Source organism: Leucoraja erinacea, chromosome 16 (genome assembly GCF_028641065.1).
Source record: "Leucoraja erinacea ecotype New England chromosome 16, Leri_hhj_1, whole genome shotgun sequence".
In the NCBI taxonomy this organism is placed as follows: Eukaryota; Metazoa; Chordata; class Chondrichthyes; order Rajiformes; family Rajidae; genus Leucoraja; species Leucoraja erinaceus.
This window is the reverse complement of record NC_073392.1, coordinates 25,222,082-25,247,601: the sequence shown is the minus strand read 5'-3', so window position 1 is coordinate 25,247,601 and position 25,520 is coordinate 25,222,082. Positions and strand designations below refer to the sequence as shown.

At 42.9% G+C, this 25,520-nt stretch overlaps 1 protein-coding gene across 1 annotated transcript in view; it reads left to right on the top strand.

The window, feature by feature from the left end:
• Window positions 1–25,520, top strand: part of LOC129704665 (thioredoxin reductase 1, cytoplasmic-like) — a 44,077-nt gene that overhangs the window by 14,851 nt on the left and 3,706 nt on the right. The window contains exons 9-15 of the mRNA XM_055647950.1: window positions 443–558; window positions 3,260–3,485; window positions 5,937–6,029; window positions 9,903–9,979; window positions 20,125–20,281; window positions 22,356–22,463; window positions 24,687–24,782. Coding sequence (XP_055503925.1) covers window positions 443–558; window positions 3,260–3,485; window positions 5,937–6,029; window positions 9,903–9,979; window positions 20,125–20,281; window positions 22,356–22,463; window positions 24,687–24,782 — 873 coding nt within the window. The remainder of the gene's footprint in view (window positions 1–442; window positions 559–3,259; window positions 3,486–5,936; window positions 6,030–9,902; window positions 9,980–20,124; window positions 20,282–22,355; window positions 22,464–24,686; window positions 24,783–25,520) is intronic.

Below are 25,520 nucleotides of genomic sequence, written 5' to 3'. Positions count from 1 at the left end.
TTTGTAGCTATAACGCTGTAACATATTCAGCGCTCTGGTATTTTTTGCTTTGCACTACCTGTTGTACCTACGTTTGGTTTAATTGTGCTCGTGTATGGTGTGCTTTGACTGGAAAGCACGCAAACAAAGCTTTTCACTATCTCGGTAACCGTGAGAATAATAAACCAATATCAATATTCTGCCATGTGCTTTGTCTGAGACGCTCTGTTCAGGTCCAAGAGCGTTAATGGAATCGGCACCATAGCAATGTTGTGGTGGGAAACAAGGGGGTGGTGGGGGTGATGGTGTGGGGGAGAAGAGAGTCTGCTTGATTACATCCACTGTTCATTTGACCTCATGTTTATACTGATTGAAGTGTCATGTGATTTTATTTTCCCCTCCACTGTAAAACATCGTTGTATGTGAACAGTCACTTTTCTCCTCTTTCTCCAACTGCCTCCAGGCTACCAACAGGAAGGGAACTGCGAGCTTCCATACAGCAGATAAATTTATAATCGCAACAGGCGAAAGACCTCGTTATTTAAATATACCAGGGGATAAAGAGTACTGTATAACCAGGTGTGCTTCCTGAATATAATCTTTCTTTGGTGTGGCTATGATTGTGAGTGCATATGTTCCTTGGGTCTTTGAAAGCAACACTGATTTCTTTGTTATAGATTCATAAAGTTTCAAATTCCAGGTCGATAAAAAATTGTTACTAATAGTTAGTGTTGAGTAAACTAATAGTGCCCTCCTAACCCTATGTAATATCTGGTTGCTATAGTGGCCTCCATAATGTTTGGGACAAAGACCCTTCATTTATTTATTTGCTTCTGTACTCCACAATTTGAGATTTGTAACAGAAAAAAAATCACATATGGTTAAAGTGCATATTGTCAGATTTTAATACATTTTTAAACAGATTTTAATTTTATATATTTTGATTTCACCATGTAGAAACTACAGCAGTGTTTAAACATAGTCCCCCATTTCAGGGCACCATAAAGTTTGGGATGTAGCAATGTCAAGTAAATGAAAGTGGTCATGTTTAGTATTTTGTTGCATATCTTTTGCATGCAATGACTGCTTGAATATCTGCGATTCATGTCCATCACTAGTTGCTGGGTGTCTTCTCTGGTGATGCTCTGCCAGGCCTATATTGCAGCCATCTTTAGCTTATGCTTGTTTTGGGGGCTAGTCCTTCAGCATATAGAAAGCATGCTCAATTGGGTTCAGATCGACGATTGACTTGGCCACTCAAGAATTGACCATTTTTTTAGCTTTGAAAAACTCCTTTGTTGCTTTAGCAGTATGTTTGGGATCATTGTCTTGCTGTAGAATGAACCGCTGGTCAATGGGTTTTGAGACGTTTGTTTTAACTTAAGCAGATAGGATGTGTCTATAAACTTCAGAATTCATTATGCTACTCCCATCAGCAGTTGTATCGTCAATGAAAATAAGTGAGCCAGTACCTTCAGCACCCATACATGCCCAGGCCATAACACCCCCACTACCGTGTTTCACAGATGAGGTGGTATGCTTTGGATCTTGGGCAGTTCCTTCTCTCCTCCATACTTCTTGGCAAACTGTAACCTGGCCATCCTATTTTTGTATAAAATACCCTTTAATAAAATCTGACAAGGATTCCAGGATTCAATGGTGGCTCCACTGTTGTTTGTTACCTATCTATACATACATACATAACTAAAACTCTCATCTTGTTATTTTCCGGTTTGCATTGTTTTTACAATTGCGCAAAACGGTACACGACAGCACTATGATTTGTCGCCACCTTACTCACCAGTCTCCTGTGCTTGTTCTGTTCTGTTTTGTTCCGATTGGTGGTATATTATAAGTTAATCTGCGTCATCTATCCACACGACCTTTTTTCCACAACTGTGGTTGCTGTTTTAAGTACTTCTTGCCAAACTATAACCTGGCCATCTATTTTTGCGGCTAACCAGTGGTTTGCATCTTGCAGTGTAGCCTCTGTATTTCTGTTCATGAAGTCTTCTGCGGACAGTGGTCATTGACAACATGGACACCTGACTCATGAAGAGTGTTTCTGATCTGTCGGACAGGTGTGTAGGGATTTTTCTTTATTATAGAGACAATTCTTCTGTCATCGGCTGTGGAGGTCTTACTTGGCCTGCCTGTCCCGTTAGTAAGCTCACCAGTGCTCCCTTCTTAATGATGTTTCAAACAGTTGATTTCGGTAAGGCTGAGGTTTGGCTGATGTCTCTAACAGTTTTATTCTTGTTTCTCAGTCTCATAATAGCTTCTTTGACTTTCATTGGCACTACTTTGGTCCTCAGCAATAAAATTTTCCAAAGACATTATGGTGCCCTGAAATGGGGGGGGGGAGACGCTATGTACATACACAGCTGTAATTTCTACATGGTGAAACCAAAATGTATACAAATACCCTTTAATAAAATCTGACAATGTGCACTTTAACCACATGTGATTTTTTTTCTCTTCTCTATTATATATCTCAAATTGTGGAGTACAGAGGCAAATAAATAAATGATGGGTCTTTGTCCCAAACATTATGGAGGGCACTTTTTTCTGGATGTTGTATTATGCAGACTGGTTTTAATTTATGTATTTTCCTCTTTAATTCCCTTGAAAATCTCCTTAACCAGGAAACAGAGGGTGTCACAGTGGCGTAGGGTAGTGCAGGTGGCAGACCAGCTTCTTCACAGCACCAGAGATCTAGGTTCCATCCTGACTTTGGGTACTGTCTGTTTGCCTGTTCTCCCTGTGACTGTGTGGGTTTCCTCTGGGTGCTCTGGTTTCTCCTACATCCCAAAGACTTGTGGATTTGTAGGTTAATCGGTTTCTGTAAAATTGCCCCTAGTGTGTAGGGAGTGGATGAGAAAGTGGGATAACATAGAACTAATGTGAGCGGGTGTTCAATGGATGAGTGAGAAGGAATTAAAAATATTCTGGCCAAAGATAGGAAGTTTAAGTGGAGTGTAAATCTTGCCATCAAGCTTACTCCACTTTAAGATCATGGTAACCTCGATAGCACATTAGTATCTACCTGCCTATCAAGTACCTGTCTGCACTTAAAAAGATATTGAAGGAATCTGCTTCCTTGGAGGGACACTCCAAGGACCCTTGGAAGAGAAAACCCTTTACCTCATCTTTTAAATGGGCGAGGTTGGCGTGGACTTGGGTGGAAGGACCTGTTTCCTTGCCGTAGCTTTAAAATTAAAACTAAAACTAAACTATTCCTGTTGATTCTCATTTTGTGCTTCTTGCTTTGTTTCCACAGTGATGATCTATTTTCACTGCCTTATTGCCCAGGGAACACTCTGGTTATAGGTGCTTCCTACGTTGCACTGGAATGTGCGGGCTTCCTTGCTGGCCTGGGATTGCAAGCGACTGTTATGGTGCGCTCAATTTTTCTGCGAGGATTTGACCAGGAAATGGCAGGGAAAGTTGGAACTTTTATGGAAAGTCACGGGGTGAAATTCCTGAAGAAATATGTGCCAACGAAGGTAATGCAGGAGATATTTGTTACAATTGTCTTACAATATTTGACTTTTGAGATGAGTAAAGTTGCAGGAAGGAGGACTACTACAAAAAGATTGCAATATTAAGATCTTAATATTTACAGCATCAGAAATACGAATTTAAATGTTGCTCTTAATCCTATCGATCTAGAAATAAAAAAAATTGAAATACTTAAGTTGGAGTTTGTGAGGAGAATAATGTTTCAGGTCAGCAGAATGATCTGGTGAATAATCAGCCTCTCCACACTTGTTGCTTAGCCAATTGAGTTTTAACAGCTTGCTTTTCCTGATAAGGTTCAAATCTGAATTGTGTACATCCTTGATTTTCTTGCTTTCTTTAAACAAGAGGGGAAAACAGACAGCAACGTTTGTGTTGTTTGCCAAGGATCACATTAAATGGAACAGGCTTGAGGAGCCAAGTGAACCACGCTGCTCCTAGTCTGTATGGAAGAGAGTGGGAGATCAATTTCCATTGTTTCCATTCAAACTATTCATATATAGGCTGCCTTCCCTGAATAATTTGGCTGTTGAACTCTGATGGATCCCTCTAGTTTCCCTCTTGCCAGCTTGATCCTACTTTTATTCCTTCAGTTTAACTACTGAATAAAACTAACCAATATGAATTAATCAGCCTCTCCACACCAGGTGATGAGTGGTGCTTGGTTTCCTCCAGACGTGACACTTGACATTCAGGCCAAAGAGTTCAACCTTGGTTTCATCAGACCAGAGAATCTTGTTTCTCATGGTCTGAAAGTCCTTTAGGTGCCCTTTGGTAAGCTCCAAGTGGGCTGTCATGTGCCTTTTACTGAGCAGTGGCTTCCGCCTGGCTACTGTACCATAAAGGCCTGATTGGTGAACAGCTGCAAATATTGTTGACCTTCTGGAAGGTTCTCCCAGCTCCACAGAGGAACATCGGATTTCTGTCAGAGTGACCATCAGGTTCTTGGTCACCTCCCTGACCAAGGCCCTTCTCCCCGATTGCTCAGTTTGGCCGAGCTCTATGAAGAGTCCTGGTGGTTCCAAAGCTCTTCCATTTAAGAATAACGGAGGCTGCTGTGCTCTTTGGGACCTGCAATGCTGCAGAGAGATTGTTTTATACCCTTCCCCAGATCTGTGTCTTGACACAATCCTGTCTCGGAGGTCTACGGTCTTCATGGCTTGGTTTTTGCTCTGACATGCACTGTCAACTGTGGGACCTTATATAGACAGGTGTGTGCCTTTCCAAATCATGTCCAATCAATTTAATTTACCACTGGTGGACTCCAATCAAGTTGTAGAAACATCTCAAGGATAATCATTGGAAACAGGATGAACCCAAGCCCAATTTTGAGTGTCATAATAAATGGTCTGAATACTTGTGTAAATGTGATATTTCAGTTATTTATTTTTAATTTGTAAAAATTTCTAAATGGCTGTTTTCATTTCTTCATTCTGAGGTATTGTGTGTAGATTGATGATAAAATAAAAATCATTTAATCCATTTAAAAATAAGGCTGACGTAACAATGTGCAAAAAGTGAAGGGATCTGAATACTTTCTGGATGCACTGCATAACTGTTGTAAATCCTGCTGTGTCCTTTGACAGCTGCCTTCATTGTCAGCAATTCCACCAGTTTTTGTATCGTTGCTTACTTGCTAACCAACCTGTTTACATGTTCCTGGGACCATTCGCCAGGCCAAGCAGTATCTGTGGGAAGGGTCGGTTAATATTTGCGTGCAGTTTTGGTCTGCAAATCTGAGGAAGGACATTATTGCCATAGAGGGAGTGCAGAGAAGGTTCACCAGACTGATTCCTGGGATGTCAGGACTGTCTTATGAAGAAAGACTGGATAGACTTGGTTTATACTCTCTAGAATTTAGGAGATTGAGAGGGGATCTTATTATAGAAACTTACAAAATTCTTAAGGGGTTGGACAGGCTAGATGCAGGAAGATTTTTCCCGATGTTGGGGAAGTCCAGGACAAGGGGTCACAGCTTAAGGATAAGGGGGAAATCCTTTAAAACCGAGATGAGGAGAACTTTTTTCACACAGAGTGGTGAATCTCTGGAACTCTCTGCCACAGAGGGTAGTTGAGGCCAGTTCATTGGCTATATTTAAGAGGGAGTTAGATGTGGCCCTTGTGGCCAAGGGGATCAGGGGGTATGGAGAGAAGGCATGTATGGGATACTGAGTTGATGATCAGCCATGATCATATTGAATGGCGGTGCAGGCTCGAAGGGCCGAATGGCCTACTCCTGCACCTAATTTCTATGTTTCTATGTTTCACAGTTGCTACTTAACCTGATTTTTTTTTTTTTTTTTTTCCCCAGCATTTACTGTTTATATTTTTAGCCTCTGCATTTTTTGGATTTTTTTCTATCTAGCATTACTCATGCCATTTTGACATTTACGTAAAGCTTCCTCAAACCTCAATTCGCTGCACAATTGTCTTTTCAGATTGAAGAGCTGGAAGCTGGAACCCCTGGAAGAATCAAAGTAACTGCAAAGTCCACATCTAGTAGAGAGGTTATTACTGGAGAGTACAATACTGTGAGTATGGTGCTGCACAATTAAAAAATAGTTCTTGAATTATGGATATTGAATCACACACTAATATTTAATCTTACCCTTGAAGAATTGAATTTTATATAAATGCAGATTGTTAGGTACTTTTCCACCTCTGGAGAGCTCCAAACACCTAGCCATTCATGTTTTGAGATGACAGTCAGCCTGCTGTGTAGCCATATTGGGGAAATGGGTTTAAGACACCCTATCTACAGCTTTCAAGGGAGCTAATTTTACCTGCCACAGTTAAGGAGTCCAGTTGTGTATGTTATGTTCTCTGTTTGGGATTAATGAAACGGAGAGAGAGAGAGAGAGAGATGATGGCAGCTCAGGAATTCCTCATGTTTTCTGATTTTCTTCAATAATGCAAAGTGGGATTGTACTGCCACTGCTTGTGTGCTGTGACATTTTTTAATAATGTGCAAGTAGTCTGCAACTGTTCAATTGTATAAAATGGGGAAAGAATGAAACTGAGACTATCTTGCTGTGCAGAAATTGTTTTAAAGATTGTTCTTATTTACTCATTGAGCTTTTAATTTGTGAATAACACCCGCTGAGTTTCTCCAGCATTTAAATGCTTGGGTAGTTTACACCCCAGCAGTATGAGCATTGACTTCTCCAATTTCAGGTAGTCCTTGCTTTCTCCCTCCTTCCCCTCCCCTTCCACCTTCTATACTGCATATAGAAGCAGGTCTTTTGACCCACTGAGTTAATGCTGATCATTGTGCTTGTCTGTACAAATCCCGTTTGCCTGCATTAATTCCACATCCCCTTCTATTCCCTGCTTATTCAAGAACCTGTCAACATGTCTTGTAAATATTCCTGTTCCTACCTCCACCACCACCTCACAACCACTACCTCACAACTCACTCCATCTACTCTGGAAAGAATATGTGGAAACTCCTACTGCCAAGCCAATTTCATATCCAATTTGCTAACTCATCCAGGATTACTTAGAATCCAGGATTACATAGAAACGTAAAAAAAATAGGTGCAGGAGTAGGCCATTCTGTCCTTCAGGCCAGTACCGCCATTCAATATGATCATGGCTGATCATGCAAAATCAGTATCTCGTTCCTGCTTTTTCTCCATATCCCTTGATTCCTTTAGCCCAAGGAGCTAAATCTAACTCTCTTGAAAACATCCAGTGAATTGGCCTTCATTGCCTTCTGTGGCAGTGAATTCCACAGATTCACAACTCTCAAGGAAAAAAAGTTTTTCCTCATCTCATTCCTCAATGGCCTATCCCTTATTCGTAAACTGTGACCCCTGGTTCTGGACTCCCCCAATATCGTGAACATTTTTCCTGCATCTAGCCTGTCTAATCCTTTAAGAATTTTATGTTTCTATAAGATTCCCTCTCATCCTAAATTCCAGAGACTACAAGCTCTGTTGGCCCATTCTTTCATCATATGTCAGTCCTGCCATCCGGGGAATTAACCTGTTGAACCTACCTCAATAGCAATAATGTCCTTCATCAAATAAGGAGAACAAAATTGCACACAATACTCCAGGTGCAGTCTCACCCTAAGCCCTGTACCTCCTTGCTCCTAAACTAAAATCCTCTCGAAACGAAGGCTAACCTGCCATTAGCTTTCTTCACTGCCTGCTGTACCTGCATGCTTACTTTCAGTGACTAATGTACAAGGACACCCAGGTCTCGTTGCACCTCCCCTTTTCCTAATCTGACACTATTCCGATAATAATCGTCTGCCTTGTTCTTGCCACCAAAGTAGATAACCTCACATTATACTACATCTGTCATGCATCTGCCCACTCACCCAAGTCACCATGCAGCCTCGTAGCATCCTCCTCGCAGCTCACATTGCCACCCAGCTTTATATCATCTGCAAACTTTACATTTAATTCCCTTGTCTAAATTGTTGCTATTCCATGTCTTCTAACCTTTTGGGCCAGCCTGCCATGCGGAATCTTGTTCAAATCTATATTTATCACCTTGCCGTCGTCAATCATCTTGGTCAGATCTTTTATAAAAAAAACAAAAAAAACTGGATCAGCTTTGAGACTTAATTTCTTATTCTCAAAGTCAACCTGTATATCCCTATTCAATCCATGCCTTTCAAAATGCAAACAAATCTAGTCCCTCGGAATCTCTTCATTAACTTTCTCCCACTGAAGTGGGGTTTACTAGTTCCTTGTAGTTCCTTGGCTTATCCCTGTTGCCTTCTTAAATAAAGTCCCAATATTAGCTATGCGCAGTCTTCTGGTACTTGGCCTACGGCTGAGATCAATACAAAGATCTCCGTCAAGGCTTCAGCAATTTCCTCTTTTCCCTTGCATCCTTGAGTGCACCTGGTCAGATCTTGGGGATTTGTCCACTTTTATACATTTCAGTGCTTCCAACACCACCTTTTAATATTGAGATGCTCCTGGATATTGCTGTGGCCTCCCAGCTTCACCAATTCTCCCTGATCAGTTCGTCCCTTCCCACCCAAACCACCCCCTCCCCTGGTACTTTCCTTTGCAACCGCAGGAAATGCTACACTTGTCCCTTTACCACCTCCTCCCTCGACTCCATCCAAGCAGTCTTTCCAGGTGAGGTAGAAGTTTACCTGCATCTCCCCCCACCTCATCTTTGCATCCGCTGTTCCAGGTGTCAACTGCTCTACATCGGTGACACCAAGCACAGGCTTGGCGATCGCTTCGCCCAACACCTCCGCTCAGTTCGCATTAACCAACCTGATCTCCCGGTGGCTCAGCACTTCAACTCCCCCTCCCATTCCGAATCCGGCCTTTCTGTCCTGGCCCTCCTCCATGTCCAGAGTGAGTCCCACCACAAATTGGAAGAGCAGCACCTCATATTTTGCTTGGGTAGTTTACACCCCAGTGGTATGACCATTGACCTCCAATTTCAGGTAGTCCTTGCTTTCTCCCTCCTTCCCCTCCCCTTCCCAGCTCTCCCACACCAGGGGCGCCGGGGAGATGGCCAGCCCTGCCGGCAGTCTGTTAGTTTTTTCACTTTTTTGTTATTTTTAGCGTCTGTTTAAAGTTTGTTTTTATGTTCTTTGGTTTGTTTTGTGTGTGGGGGGGGGGGGGGATCGGGGGAAACTTTTTTTTCAAGTTCTTACCCTCCCGGAGATGTGATCAATTTTCGGATCACACTCTCCGGGTTTTGCGGCCTACCATCGCTGGAGCTGGGAGCCGCCTCGGACAGTCGTGAGCCCCACTGTGGGGCGCGGACTTAACATTGGAGCGGATCCCTTTCCTGGGATTGCTCCCACCGCGGCCTGCGGACTTGCCATCAAGGGCTCGCAGTCTCGGGAGAGGCTAGTCGGAAGCTCCAACGACGCAGAAGGTTCGTCCAGCCCCGATGCGAGGTTCGATCGTCCAGCGCGGGGGAGCTGACATCTCCCCGATGCGGGAGCTGAACGCCTCGACACGGAGGGCCCGAACGCCGCCGGCTACGGGTGTCAAGATCGTCCCGTCAACGGAGGGCTCGAGGCCCCCGACCGAGGAAGAACAAAAGAATAGACTTGAACTTTATTTCGCCTTCCATCACAGTGAGGAATGTGTAGGCGTCACTGGTGGATGTTCATGTTAAAATGTGTTTTTGAGTCTGTTGCTTTTAAATGTATGACTGACCAGGACGGTGAAATTCCTTGTATGTTGCAAAACATACTTGGCGAATAAAATCTAATTCTGATTCTGTCTCTGCCTCTTCCTTTCTTTTTCTCGCCCCTTCCCCCGACATCAGTCTGAAGAAGGGTCTCGACCCGAAACGTCGCCTAGTCCTTCGCTCCATAGATGCTAACTCACACGCTGAATTTCTACAGCATTTTTGTCTAGCTTCCATGTGAGATCTTTTAATAATTAACAAAGAGTGACTTTCTTCTTTAGGTAATAATTGCAGTGGGTCGTGAAGCTTGCACCAAACACATTGGCCTTGAGAAAGTTGGTGTTACTCTCAATGACAAGTAAGATTTTTTAAATTTCATAAAAGTAATTGGTTTGTCCTCGTCCTCATTTAATAGATATAGTATGAAATTAGGTGTCAAGGGTAATTTCCCTTCCAACCCACTCTGCTCAAAGAATATTTTGCTCACAATTCTTTCTGTTTTGCGTATTTTATGAATAATGACTACCAGAAGTGATCCTGGATGATTCCTGCTGTCTGTAACATCGGGATTCCAGTAGAATTCTGGCCTTTTATTGCTGCATTGATGTAATGCTGAGAACTGTATTCTGCACTGTGTATCTTCACTTTTTTCTACCTATTATAGTTGAGTTTTTTTTGATTGTGTTGATGTATAGTATTATTTGATTTGATTATGTAGCAGGAAAAGCAAAGTCCCTTGGAACACATGACAATAAACCTTAGTTTGATTTTTAAAAATGATCTGAATAGAATGTCTATGGTCCATTGCCATTTACATTTTGTTTTGCATGGAACACTTGATCCAATTCTGGAGACCCTCTATCACAGGCAAGATAACTTGACTACGATAAAAAAAGTTAAACGCCATTATTTCTCCACCTCCTTTTCTGGCAGCATATTCCAGATAGGAACCACTATAATAAATTGCCCTCAAATCCCATTTAAAACTTCTTTCTCACACCCTAAACCTACTCTTGTGTATAGGTCCCTACACCTCCACTCTGTCCAGGGACCCTGACAGTCCTCTCGGGTTAGGCAGAGGCTCACCAACACTACATTTCGAGTTCCAGAATATACTGTACCAAGTAAAAGCAAGTCTAACCCCTCATAATTTTGTGCAGTGATTTGAGAATTAAAGTATATGAGGACATTTGCAGATTCCAACTTTAGTACATTTGATAATGATAAAATATTATTTTAGGTTTTTAAGTGTAGAACAAGAGTAACTAAACTATTGATATACAAATGTTTCATTATTTATGCCAGCATTGTATTATTATAAATCATTGGAACAATGCCCATGTACAGGGTAATATTTACACAGAAAAAAATATCAGTTACTTGTAAGCAGATAAGTTACATTCCACAGTAAGACAAATAATGAATTAGTCATCCAGCTGGCAAACGTCTAAGATATTCTATAATGATATGGTCCTAGAATGATACAGTGTGGAAACAGGCCCTTCAGCCCAGCTTGCTCACACCGGCCAACATGTCCCAACTACACTAATCCCACCTGCCTGCGCTTGGTCCATATCCCTCCAAACTTGGCCTATCCATGTACCTGTCCAACTGTTTCTTAAACATTGGGATAGTCCCAGCCTCAACTACCTCCTCTGGCAGCTTGTTCCATACACCCACCACCCTTTGTGTGAAAATGTTACCCCTCAGATTCCTGTTAAAACTTTTCCCCTTCACTTTGTACCTATGTCCTCTGGTCCTAGATTGCCCTATTCTGGGCAAGAGATTATGTGTATCTACCCGATCTATTCCTCTACACTATAAGATCACCCCTCATCATCCTGCAATCCAAGGAATAGACACCCAGCCTACTCATCCTCCCCCGATAGCTCAGACCCTCTAGTCCTGGTAACATCCTCGCAAATCTTCTCTGAACCCTTTCAAGCTTGACAATATCTTTCCTATGATGCTGCCCAGAAATAAACACAATATTCTAAATATGGTCTCACCAACTGTTACAAGGGAGCAGGTTGAAGGATCTGATTAGTAGATCATAAAAAGGCTGACTTGTCTGTTTAGTTATAAATCAGTTTTATTGGCAAGAGAGAACAAAAACAATACTTGTCCTGATATGCGCTGGGTCCCGTTTACAGCAGCACACCTGTCTCTCTGCCTCAGTCCGCGGCGCTGATCGCGACTCAGCCCGTCGGTGAACCCCTCTCGTACATGAACACATCAGATCTATTGGCAAGAGAGAGAACAAAAAGAATACTTGCCTTGGTATGTGCAGGGTCTGTTTTACAGCAACAAACCTCTGTCTCTCTCGTTTTCTCTCTTTTTCTCTCCTCTGCCCGCGGTGCTGATCACGACACAGCCCGTCGGTGAATCCCTCTCGTACATAAACTAATTTATGGCTACTGGCATCTGCCTTTATTCAGGTAAGAAATCAGCTGTTGAAATAGCCGCCGGTAAGTCCTGGCCAATAACGCTGCTCCGAAATTCAAACTATAACGAATGGCATCCTAGCGAGGCCACACCGCCCAACATTGGGAACAAAGCGCAATCGTCCGCCAACTGGCATGTAAAGCAAAACATACAGCGCTGCCAGTTTGGCACGCAAAGGTTTAAACTGAGTGCTGTCGGCTGCAGCGCTATGGGTTCTAAAATAGTGCTACTGGCCGCAGCGCTATGGGTCACAGACTGTTGGTGCAAAATTCCCGCATAACATTCCACCCCTCGAAAATGTCTGGTTACCGTCACATCCAGCCCACAGACTGCAGTAAAGTCCACGCTGTTGTGATGCCAAACCGCACATACAACGTCGTAATATGATGGCCAACAAGATTGTCCCGATTGTCAGTACCATGTGCACCACTGTTGTCCACCAGCCTCCAAACATCCTGAAAGGCCACCATCCTCAGTTCAGTTCAGTTTTATTTGTCATATGTAGGTTAACACCGGGTCAACGGTACAATGAAATGTGTTGTCATGGTATTGTTCTCCGAATCTTCTCTACGGCTTACTTGATGTGGTCAGCGAGGTTGATTGTGTTCTCTTTTACCCCGCTCAAGAACAAACCAGTCACTGAGTCTGTATGACCATGCATGGTATAAATTAACTTGTTTAGTCGGAGATCCCAAACCGTAAAATACCGTCATCAATGCCACCAGAGATAATTTGATTGTTTGTGTCATTAAACGTTGCTGTCAGTACTTGGTACGTGTTTTGAAACGTATGGATTGCAGCTTTCTGCCAAATGTCCCATAGCTTCACTGCTTTGTTGTTGCTTCCTGTACAGACCAACTGTAGTCCCCATCGGGCTGGATAACATGAATATGCGAGTTTGGTATTCTGTCTGCACGTGCCCAGGTCATAGGTCATTCGCGAAAAACATCTGAGCTGCTGCGTGTATACAGACCTGCGTTTCATCCATAGTCAGGATTGAACCCGGGTGCAAGCGCTGTTGAATTGCTACTGGTTAGATAATGTAGAACAAGGGCGAGCAGGTGATCTCACTACCGTCCCCGTCCCCTCCTGAGTCTCCCATCCCTGTCCGGGGACTGCCGGAGATATCCGGGGTTACGGGACGCTGGCTTAAAGCCAGCGCTAACTGCAGCTCAACTCTGCTCCAACTCCCGAGGAACTCGTTCCCCGATGGGCTGGGGACCGTCAGCTGCACCTCTCGCCTTATCCAGTGGCTATCGGTTAACCCCCTTGGTGCCGGCGAAAGCCAAGCATCAGTCATCAACGGGGATATACACAAAATGCTGCAGTAACTCAGCGGGTCAGGCAACATCTCTAGAGAAGGGTCTCGACCCGAAATGTCACCTATTCCTTCTCTCCAGAGATGCCGCATGTCCTGCTGAGTTACTGCAGCACGGTGTGTCTACCTTCAGTGTAAACCAGTATCTGCAGTTTCTTCCTCCAGAGCGATCCCAGGCTAGGATTGGGGGCAACTGTGTGATTCTGACTTCTTTCTAAAAGGGGGCTCTTAGATTGCAGTATTGAAGAATGTTGCACTAATGGGTCGATAGACAAAGGGAATGTCTGAGCCGATGAAAGGTTATCAATATTAAATACTTGTTTCCTCTTAAAAATCCTGCCAAACTTATTGAGAAACTGCAGATGCTGGTTTAAACCAAAGATAGAGACAAAAAGCTGGAGTAACTCAGCCGGTAACGTGGCCTGTTTCCTTTATCATCGTTACTTTTTTGCACATATTTTATTCTTTGTTCTTCATCTCTCTACATCATCATCTATATCTCTCATTTCCCTTATCCTTAACCAGTCTGAAGAAGGGTCTTGTACCGAAACGTCACCCATTCCTTCTCTCTGGAGATGCTGCCTATCCTGCTGAGTTACTCCAGCTTTTTGTGTCCAGTATGTTCTGATTATTTCTTCTGCATTAATAATTCACTTTTGAAGGGAGTAAAAGGGCTCTGTCCTCCAGTGCTTTGTTAGAACGACCGTCACCATTGTTTGCTTGTAAAGTGTTCGAGGAGATGTCTTGTCATATTGATCCAGCTATTTCTATGCGTTGAGCAAGGTATACAGTTGAAGTTGCAGCCAGATGTAAACTGTGGCTCCCATCACTCCGCAACAAACATGGCCAATCCCTCCTGGATTCTTGATTAGTAAGGGTATTAAGGGTTATGGGGAGAAGGCAGAAAGAATGGGGTTGGGACAGAAAGATAGATCCAGTAGGCGGCGCGGCTCTGGCCAGCAGCGGCCTCTGTAGCCTGTCCGCGTTTTTATTATTTTTTGTCTGTTTTTATGTAGTTTTTGTTATTTTAGGTTGGGGTGTGTTGTGGGGGGATGTTGGGGGTGGGAGGGGGGGGGGGGGGAAACTTTTGAATCTCTCCTGCCTGCACTATTTTTCTATGGGTCGTCGTTGAGCAAACGAGGATACAACGGGAAGAAGAAGTTGCAGCCAGATGTAAACCGTGGCCGTCCCAGCTGGCCGAGACCGCAACAAAGCATGGCCAATCCCTGCTGCTGCTGCTGGATTCTTGATTCTGCGGAGGCGGGAAGGGTATTGCAACGGGTTTCTCCCGCCCGAGTGGGGGGTCGAGAGAGAGCGGGGCCTAACACCATTGCCCCGCGCGGCTGGAACGGCCGCGGGACTTTGCGAGCGCACACCGGGGGCTCTAACATCAAGACCCGGTGTGCGACCTCGCACCACCCGGCGTGGCTTCAATGGCTGCGGGACAATCGCCATGCCAGCTGAATGGGGGGGGGGGGGGAGAGAGAGCAATTTTTGGCCTCCATCACAGTTATGTGATGGATGTTTATGTTAAATGTAATTATGTTGTGTCTGTGGTCTATTTGTGTGTATTGTATGGCTGCAGAAACGGCATTTCGTTTGGACCTCCAGGGGTCCAAATGACAATTAAATTGACTCTGACTCTGACTCTGAGCCTTGCTTGAATGGCAGAGGAGACTCAATGAGCTGAATGGCCTAATTCTATTTCTATGGCTTCTGAACATGATCCTGTAGATTTAATTGTGCTGATTTTCTTTCATTATTCCCTTCTTTAAAAAAAAATGGGCAAACAAACGCTTGAATCGATAAACCGGATGCATTTCCAACGATGTAGGGTATTAACAGTGCTTATTTCTTCTACAAAAAGGTACCAAATTCACAATTTAAAAAATATGTGTCCTTTGGCTGGGAAACACCTTGAAGGCGTCTAACATTTTTAGAGGTGCCGGTGTGGCATAATAGCAGAGACTGTCACATAAAAAGCACTGGGTCTAACTAAACCATCATAATTTCTGATCTATTTTCATGCTTTTTTTCCTGTCCATTTTCCCTGGATTTCCATTATCACTGCAATGTTAAACTGTGATATTCTCCCTTAGTAATGGATCTCTTAAGTTGGAATGCCTCATGCCAAAATCTTCCACACTATATTTGGATTTTTTCTTGATAATATTGCTGTGCTTTTGGCAGAGGTGTTGTGAGGGAATGAATTGGCAGTTTTTAACTTGAACACAATCCAACTTGTACTGGAAATACATCCAGCTGGAAGGGTGAAGTTTGTTTGTTGGACTTGCACATGGAGATCAATGTCTTCCTTTGGGCCCAGGTGGCTTTTTCCTGCACAATTAAAGCTACTCCTGCAGCTGTTTCAAATCCGACGAGGTGTGCTGCTGGTGGTTTACAGCCTGGCGGTGTTCCAGTTATTGCTGCTTAAGTTGCTTAATCTGCAGAACGCTTAGTTTTGAGATAACTGCCAAGAATTGTGCAGGTCTGTGTCTGCCTCGTAGTATCATCTGAACTAATTTAACATGGTGGTTACAGGTCATTCCTGAACCTAATGACATCATATTGTTCTAATGCTACATACTGGCACCCAACATGTGCCAAATCTGAAGAAGGGTTTCGACCCGAAACATTGCCTATTTCCTTCGCTCCATAGATGCTGCCTCACCCTGAGTTTCTCCAGCATTTTTGTCTACCTTCGATTTTCCAGCATCTGCAGTTCCTTCTTAAACATAGTTCACAAACAGATGAGTTTGGGGTGAGGCAGCTGGTAGAACCGCTGCCTCAGTGCCAAAGACCAGGGTTCGATCCTGGCCTCCGGTACTCTCTGTGGAGTTTACATGTTCCCTCTGTGACCGCTTGGGTTTCCTCTGATTGCTCCCATTTATTCCCACATCCTAAAGACATGTGGGTTTGCGAGGTTAATTGGCTCTCTGTAAATTGTCCCCTTGTGTGTAGGAAGTGGATTAGAAAGTGGGATAACGTGGAACTAGTGTGTGAATGAGTGATTGATTCTTACAATCAATTTCCCAATCAATCAAAGTTACGGGTCTGATGTCATGGATCAAAGGTGCCATGACTGTAGAAACCTCAGGAGAAATGGAAAAGAAAATGAGGGCAAAAAGCAAATGCAAATAGGCTAGTAGGTGATATGACGGAGAACCCTAACACTTCTATACATCTGTGAGTTATGAGGGAGGTTGAGGTAATTGTGGACTAGAAAAGAGAATTCCACATAAAAGCAATGGGCAATGGTGAATATATATTGAGTACATGGTAACAGTTTTTATGGCGGAAGAGTGCAGTGAATTCATTATTTCAATGTAAAGGTGGTGTTTGGGAAGATGGTCAGGATATATAGAGTGAAAATTGCTGAGGGGGGAGAGTATGAGAAAGATTGACTGCTTAAAGTAGGTATCACTCAGTCTAGATTGGTGCTCTGGGAGTAGAAATTGTAGATAGGTTGGGTAAAGGAGTGGTGCTAGAGGACTGAAGTGACAAATGTGATTCATTTGTTCAGTTGCAAGTGCCTACCTGGCAACTGGAATGTTTGTTGACCTTGTACAAGATGTGTTACAGTTTGCTCTGTGCCAGTTGCCTGCGCCTGGCCTGTATCCCTCCAAACCTTTCCTAATTTTGTACCTGTCTAAGTGAAGTTTAAATGTTCTATTTGTGCCTGCTTCCTCTGACAGCTTGTTCCATGCTCATGCCACCTTCTGAAAGGGTTGCCCCTTGGGTCACTTTTTCCCTTCTCCCACTAAACCTATGGTCTCTAATTTTAGACCCCTCAGTCTGGGGAAAATACTGTGTGTCACTCTTTTCTATGCCTCTCATGATTGTATATACCTTTATACGGTCACCCCTCTGCATCCTACACTCCATGGACAAAGTACACAGGCTATCTAGCCTCTTCTTGCAGCTCAATTGCTCCAGATCTGATTATCCTTGTAAATCTTTTCTACACCCATTCTAGTTTACTGTATGCTGTTCTAGTCACCCAGGCAGCAGGGGGACTAGAACTGTGCACAGTATTCCAAATGTGGCCTTATGAACACTTTACACAGCTGTAACATATTCCAATTCCTGTACACATTACCCAGACCAGTGAAGGCATAGAAACATCGAAAATAGGTGCAGGAGTAGGCCATTCGGCCCTTCGAGCCTGCACCGCCATTCAATATGATCATGGCTGATCATCCAACTCAGTATCCTGTACCTGCCTTCTCTCCATACCCCCTGATTCCTTTAGCCACAAGGGCCACATCTAACTCCCCCTTAAATATAGCCAATGAACAGGCCTCAACTACCTTCTGTGGCAGAGAATTCCAGAGGTTCACCACTCTCTGTGTGAAAAATGTTTTTCTCATCTCGGTCCTAAAAGATTTCCCCCTTATCCTTAAACTGTGACCCCTTGTTCTGGACTTCCCCAACATCGGGAACAATCTTCCTGCACCTAGCCTGTCCAACCCCTTAAGAATTTTGTAAGTTTCTATAAGATCCCCCCTCAATCTTCTAAATTCTAGCGAGTACAAGCCAAGTCTATCCAGTCTTTCTTCATATGAAAGTCCTGACCTCCCTGGAATCAGTCTGGTGAACCTTCTCTGTACTCCCTCTATGGCAAGAATGTCTTTCCTCAGATTAGGAGACCAAAACTGTACGCAATACTCCAGGTGTTGTCTCACCAAGACCCTGTACAACTGCAGTAGAACCTCCCTCCTATACTCAAATCCTTTTGCTATGAATGCTAACATATCATTCCAGTTGCCAAGGCAAGCAGACTCTTCCTTTACCACCTATTCACCTGTGTTGCCTCCTTCATGGAACTACGTATCTGCACACTTGGGTGTCTCTGTATTACAATACTCCTTATCTGGATTATACTCCATCAGCCCATTGATGCAGATCCCCTTTTAACCATAAATAATCATCGTTAGTGTCTATACCATCACTTTCAGTGTCATCTGCAAAACATACTGGTCACTTCACCTATATTTACATCCAAAGTGTTAATATAAACTAGACAAAGTGGGACCTGTTGGGTCCCTGTCACATGGGAGGTCCCAAAGCAACTGTTCCCCCAGGCAATATTCCACCACTCGCCCATAGCCCCAACTGTGCAGGTGCGGCTCATTTCCCATCATCCCCAGCACTCTCACGCACCTCTTCACCCTCCCTCTTCTTTCTCCTCTCCTCCTCCCCTCCCCAATCCCTCCCTCACCTTGCTAAATAAATGATGGGTCTTTGTCTCAAACATTATGGAGGGCATTGTAGATGGATGAGAGGGGATCTTATTGAAACATACAATTATTAAGGTATTAGACAGGCTAGATGCAGGAAAAACTTTCCTGATATTGGGGGAGTCCATAATCAGGGGGTCACAGTTTAAGAATAATAAGGGGTAGGTCATTTAAGACTGAGATGAGGAAACATTTTTTCACCTAGAGGGTTGTTAATCTGTGGAATTCTCTGTCCTGGAAGGCAGTGGTAGCCAATTCACTGAATGTATTCAAGAGAGTTAGATATAGCTCTTGGGGCTATCAGAATCAAGGGATACGGGCAGAAAGCAGGAACGGGGTACTGATTCTGGATGAGCAGCCATGATCACATTGAACAGTCGGTGCTGGCTTGAAGGGCCGAATGGCTTACTCCTACACCTATTTTCTATGTTTCTATCTATATTTTCTCTCCAGTTACACAATATTCTGCTTAAAAATACATTTTATTATTTTGTTATTGTTGAGCCTAATTTCAGAAATTCTTCCTGCAGTGGTTCATGGAAAAAGTCGATCAACACCTTCAAGGGCAATTAGAGATGGACTAAATGCTGGCCTTATCAATAATGCCCATGTTCCCCAAATCTTTTATTCGTCGATCATATTAAGATCAAAAATAGTGTAGGAGTTGGCTTATGAACTCCTCAATGTCCTGAACTCCTGATTGCTCAGACTGCAGATGTTGGAATTTTGAACAAAAAACAAAGCACGGAAGAAGCTTAGGCAGCATCTGTGGAGGGAAATGGACTGACTGATGTTTTGGGTCATGACCCATCACCACTCTGAAGAAGGGTCCCAACCCAAAACATTGCCTGTCCATTCCCCCCCCCCCACAAAATATTGCCTGACCCACTCACTTCCAGTTTGTTACTAGCTCCTTGATTGCCTTGCTATGAATGTATCTTGGGGGAGGCGGGATGTAAGGGGGGGGGGGGGGGGGGGGGGGGTGTGGGCAGGATGGGGAGAATGTGGAGAAAGTACATGAATGGAAATATAAGAAATCATTAAGTTGTAAATATGTTTCCACTGAATGCTCTTGGTTCAAGGAAACTTTTGGAGAATTTGTGAATATAAAAAGAGTTTTTGTATACTGACCTTTGACCAGGAAGTTCCATCTTTTTATTTGTTATGTGGATGTCTGCCTATAATTCTACTGCAGTAAAAAATACAGTGGAAGAACCTGCTGAGAGCATGTGATTTTCTGTTGAGCTTTTCTTTGAACAGTGTTTCTTTCTGACAAATTTATTCAGGGTAATTATTCTTTGCCATATAACTTTAGCAAATGATAGCAAACATTTTGAAAAAATAATTGCAATTTGTTAACTTGTTAAATAAAGTTCTATATCTTAAAATCTCTTTAATTTTGGAATTGAGGAATGAGGATTTTTAAGTATAGTATTTTTATACTTTTGGTTACATCTAATTTTTGAAAGTTTGGTTACATTAAGTTTTAATTTTTGTCAGAAATGGGAAAATCTTGGTGGACAGTGAAGAAAGGACCAATGTGCCATACATTTATGGTATTGGGGATGTTATTGATGGCAAATTGGAACTGACCCCTGTTGCTGTTCAAGCTGGAAAGCTACTGGCACGCAGACTCTACAAGGGTGCTTCACTCAAGGTAAGATGCTGGCTTGATTTGTGATATTCCTGTACTGTCAATGCAGAATCTGCGTACTTTACACTGCTGCCCCCATGCTCATTTACCATCCCGTCTCTGAGCTCAATCAGCCTGAGATTCTGAGAGAAAGGAGACATCGGCGCAGCGGGTGAATAGCTTCCTCAACCATAAATTTCTGAGGTGGTGAAAGCCTTTTAGGGGAACTCAGTGGCACAGTTGGTAGAGCTGCTGACTCACAGTGCCAGAGATCTGGGTTCGATTCTGACCTTCGATGCTGTCTATGTGGAGTTTGCACGTTCTCCCTGTGACTGTTTCCTTCGGTGGCTCTGCTTTCACCCACTTCCCAGAGATGTGTGGCATCTGTAAATTGCCCCAAGTATGTAGTGAGTGGATGCAAAAGTGGGATATCATAGAACTGGTGTAAATGGGTGATCGGTCTTGGTGGACCAAAGGGTCTATTTCCACGCTGTATCTTTCAATCAATTTAATTTTTACTCCTCTTGGGACAGAAGGAAAAGCGGGTCAAGAACAGTTCCTTGTCCAATGATACATGGTTGATACTTTGTAAAATCCACAACATTTCACAGAAGTAGATATTGTAATATCAACATTTTGATGATCAATTTTTAGTGAACACTTTTTTTAAATGGCATTATGCGAAAGGGAATTGGTGAGGTTTGTGAGGAAATTCAAGAGCATGGGGGTAGATGCTGCCTGTGATGGCAGAGGAACCACTGGTGATGTGTAGGGGTGGGGAGGCAAAGGAGATTCCACTAATACTGGAGGTGCACGACTTTGGACTGTGAATGCAGTGGAACGAATTAAACTTTTCATCTGGCACATTACCAGACTGACATTGGTCTGGGTGAGGCACCAGTGAATTGAGTTATGGCCCTTGAACCGCTGTTTGTGGGAGGGGACAGTAGCTCGATGGGGTGAAGTCCAAACAAAATATAAATAGTTAATATATATATGCATTATCAGTAAACACTGATAATCCATTGCTCAGAACTTTGGTTTGGCAGTTTTTCCAGACTATTAAATATTTGCTTAACGTTTATTACTGTCACATCTACCGAGGTACCGTGAAAAGTTTTGTTTTGTATGCTATCCAAACACATCAGCTATACCACACAAAATGGTACAATGGTGGTATCACTTAGTGGTATTACACAGTCTGAAGAAGGGTCTCGACCCGAAACATCACCCATTCCTTCTCTCCAGAGATGCTGGCTATCCCGCTGAGTTATGCCAGCATTTTGTCTATCCACACAGATGCAATCAGTTCAAACTCAAGTACAATAGGTAGAGCAAAGGAGAAGATAGAGTGCAGAATGTAGTTCTCAACATTGTAGCGCACCAGTTCCAGAGACCAATGCCCTCAGTGGGGTGGAGGTGCATCGGACAATACCCCAGCGTATGAAAGGACTGTTCAGAAGCCTAATAACAGATTGGAAGAAGCTGTTCCTGAGTTGGCGGTGTGCGCTTTCAATGTTCTGTTACTTGTGCCGGCGGGAGCAAGGAACATTTCTATGCATAGCTCAACTCTTGATTCACTTTTTTGGGGTGTTACATGGTATAGTAAATATTCCAGTGAAGCAGTTAAGATGAAAGGGAGCATGGAGGCTGAGGGCATGAGACTGCAGATACTGGAGTCTTGAGTGGAAAAAAAAAAGTGCTGGAGGAACTCGGAGGGTCTAGCAATAGCTGTGTACGGAAATGGACAAATGATGTTTCAGGTCTGGACCCTTCTTCAAACTTGGCCCCAGCAAATTGTAGCAAACTGCGGCAAACATTACCTTGTGGGATTTCTAAATATTTTGTTAGATTATTGTAGATATCGGCAAAATTGCAACTTGGACAATGGAATAGTAAAGCACAGGAAGAGGACCTTCGGCCCACTATGATCATGCTGTACATGATGTCGGGTTAACGTAATCTCCTATGCCTGCACATGATCCCTATGCCTTGATTCCCTGCATATCCATGTAACTTATATATTGCTCTTACTATTTAACTAGAAATGTACTGAATTGTGGCGTGTAGTGTATGATTTCTGCTTATTCATTTTCAGTGTGACTATGTTAATGTATGCACAACTGTCTTTACACCTTTGGAGTATGGATGTTGTGGGCTATCTGAGGAAAACGCTAAAACACTTTATGGAGACGCACATATCGAGGTAGGAACACAGTTCATTTCTAAATTTAATTCATTTTCTCATGGGCTCTTGTGTGACAATCTGGGTGTCTTGCTCAATACTGCTAGTTAAAAGATACAAGCCAGTTAAAATTGGAGCCAACATCATATGTGTATTTCTATTTATTTTTCATGCACACTGAATGGACACTGGTTGAGCAACGTTTTTTTGTTTCCTCTGGGTATGCGAATACTCAGGAAATGACAATAAAGATATACAATACAATACAATACAATATGCTCCTTGCAGCTGTAAATCCTGATCAGTGGGATGTTTGGTTGCACTTCTAACAACGTCATTCAGCTCACATCCAGCTTTGGAACTTTAGCCCAGTTTGAGCAAGGGCTGACATCAAATGTTTCTAAAAGCATTCAGTGTATTGTGAAAGCCTATAGCGCTCATCCTTTGTTATGGGATAGGTTTCGGAAAGAAGGTAAGTGGTAATATGCCTGCCTTGTTCTTTAGCTGCTGTATATGGGGTTTCTGAACATATTCCAGGCCACTAATCCTCGGAGTTGATGTGAGGGATACAGCGATGGCGGTTTTAAGCATCAAAAGAAGGTGTTTGGACACTTTGTTTGAAACAATCATAGCTGACACGAGTGGTGCAAATCTTTCCATTTAAGCTGGCAATGCTTGATGCTGAAGATAGACACAAAATGCTGTGGTAACTACGCATCGGGCCATATCTCTGGAGAAAGGGAATAGGTGATGTTTCAAGTCGTAACCCTTCTTCAGATTGAAAGATAGAGATGGCCAGAAGAAAGCGGCTGGCAACAGATGACCTCAGGAAGGGTCGAGTCCATAATGGCCCATTATTGGCTGTGGAATATATGCTAACGACAGAGAATTTCTTCAAAGTAGGCATACCTTGAGGAGCTTGTGCTTTGGAGCACACAAAATAAGTAGGAAGGAACTACAGACGCTGGTTTATACTGAAGCTAGACACAATGCTGGAGTAAAGCAGTGGGTCAGGCAGCTTCCCTGTAGAAAAAGAATAGGTGATGTTTCAGGTTGGAACCTTTCTTCAGACTAAAAGGTAGTGAAGGCCAGAACAAAATGGGGCTGGCAACAGAATACCTCCGCAAGGGTGGATTCCATAATGGCCCAGTTCGATGCTGTTTCAGTTGGTGATTGTAACTGGGTAAGAATATAATTCATAATGTCATGACCTACAGTTGGAAAATATTTGTGTGCCATAGAGCGAATTTATGAAGGTTTTCCAATAATATTCCATCCTGAAATGACCTGTGCTCTGAATTTGCATTGAAAACACTATTGAACAGGAAGGGAATTTAGTTATTGTTTCCTTCTGGTGTTAATTGTTGTACTTTGAGCACCAATGAAATGCAGCCTAGAGCTTGATCTGTTGGACATCTAGCTCAGTATGAATTGTGATCAACTTTTATCTGGTGAAAAAGTAAATGCACGTGGAATATTTCCTTTTAGTAGTGTGCTGGTGGATATTGTGTGAAAGAGTGTCACCCGTGTTTCCTACGAGTTGTGTGTGTTTGTCTGTCAATATACAAGATATCTTTTGTGACATGCTCTTAACTGGTGTTGCACCGTGCCCACCATAATGGTTGGGACAAAGACCCATCATTTATTTATTTGCCTCTGTACTCCACAATTTGAGATTTGTAATAGAAAAAAAAAATCACATGTGGTTAAAGTGCATATTGTCAGATTTTAATAAAGGCCATTTTTATTCATTTTGGTTTCACCATGTAGAAATTACAGCAATGTTAAATACATAGTCCCCTCATTTCAGGGCACCATAATATTTTTTTTTGGGGGGGACTATGTATAAACACAGAATAAACAGCGTACATGATAATGATAGATACGGCAATGAAGCTGCAGATGTTGGAGTCTTGAGCAAAACAAAGTGGTGGAGAAACTCAGTGGGTCAGGCAGCATCTGTGGAGGGAATGGATGGGCAACGTTCGGGTCTGGATCAAATGAGTGCACAACAGCAGAATGGTACAATCTGCATAGTGCAAGTAAAGAATAGTTCGATATTATTAGGAAATATGCATATTTTAACTGGATGTAAACATTATCACTGGCCGATAGCGGAATTTTATCTATTGCTGCTTTATGTAAAGTGTGGCATTTAAACAGGTTGGGTATTAAATGCAGAGAAGTTGGAGAATTACTGTTTCCTATTTACATGTCTTCTATATCTACTTTTTCACATTTCAGGTGTACCATAGTTTCTTCTTGCCATTAGAATGGACCATAACAGGAAAAGATAAGAATACTTGTTATGGCAAGGTGATTTGCTCGAAGCTGGAAAATGTAAGTCTACCCATAATTGCTTGACATTCTCCAGAATATGTGGGAATTTATGGCATTTGCTTTAGGCTCTTTAAACACATCAGTTGCTCCTTTGTTATTCACATGTAGATCCCATAACGTTGTTGTTTCGAACTGAATTTAGCAGGAATGTTGCAGGGAGTGGTTTTGAACGAGTTCTGCCAAGATGTATCATCTGCACTATTATTTTGTGGACAATAATTGACTCTCCGGGTATCTCCAAGTCTGAGATTGTAAGGAATCTACTCAGCCATTCAATCATTGCTGATCTATCTCTCCCTCCTAACCGCATTCTCCCGCCTTCTCCTCAACCTCTGACACCTATACTAATCAAGAATCTATCTCAGTCTTAAAATTATCCACTGACTGTCTCCACAGCTTTCTGTGGCAAAGAATTCCACAGATTCACCACCCTCTGACTAAATAAATTTATCCTCATCTCCTTCCTAAAAGAACATCCTTTAATTCTGAGGCTATGACCTCTAGTCCTAGACTCTTCAACTAGTGCAAGCATCCTCTCCACATCCACTCCAGCCAAGCCTTTCACCATTCTGTACGTTTCAATTAGGTCCTCCCTCATTCTTCTAACTCCAGCGAGTACAGGCCTAGTACTGACAAATGCTCATCATAGGTTAACCTACTCATTCCTGGTATCATTCTTGTAAACCTCCTCTGGATCCTCTCCAGAGCCAGCACATCCTTCCTCAGATATGGTGCCCA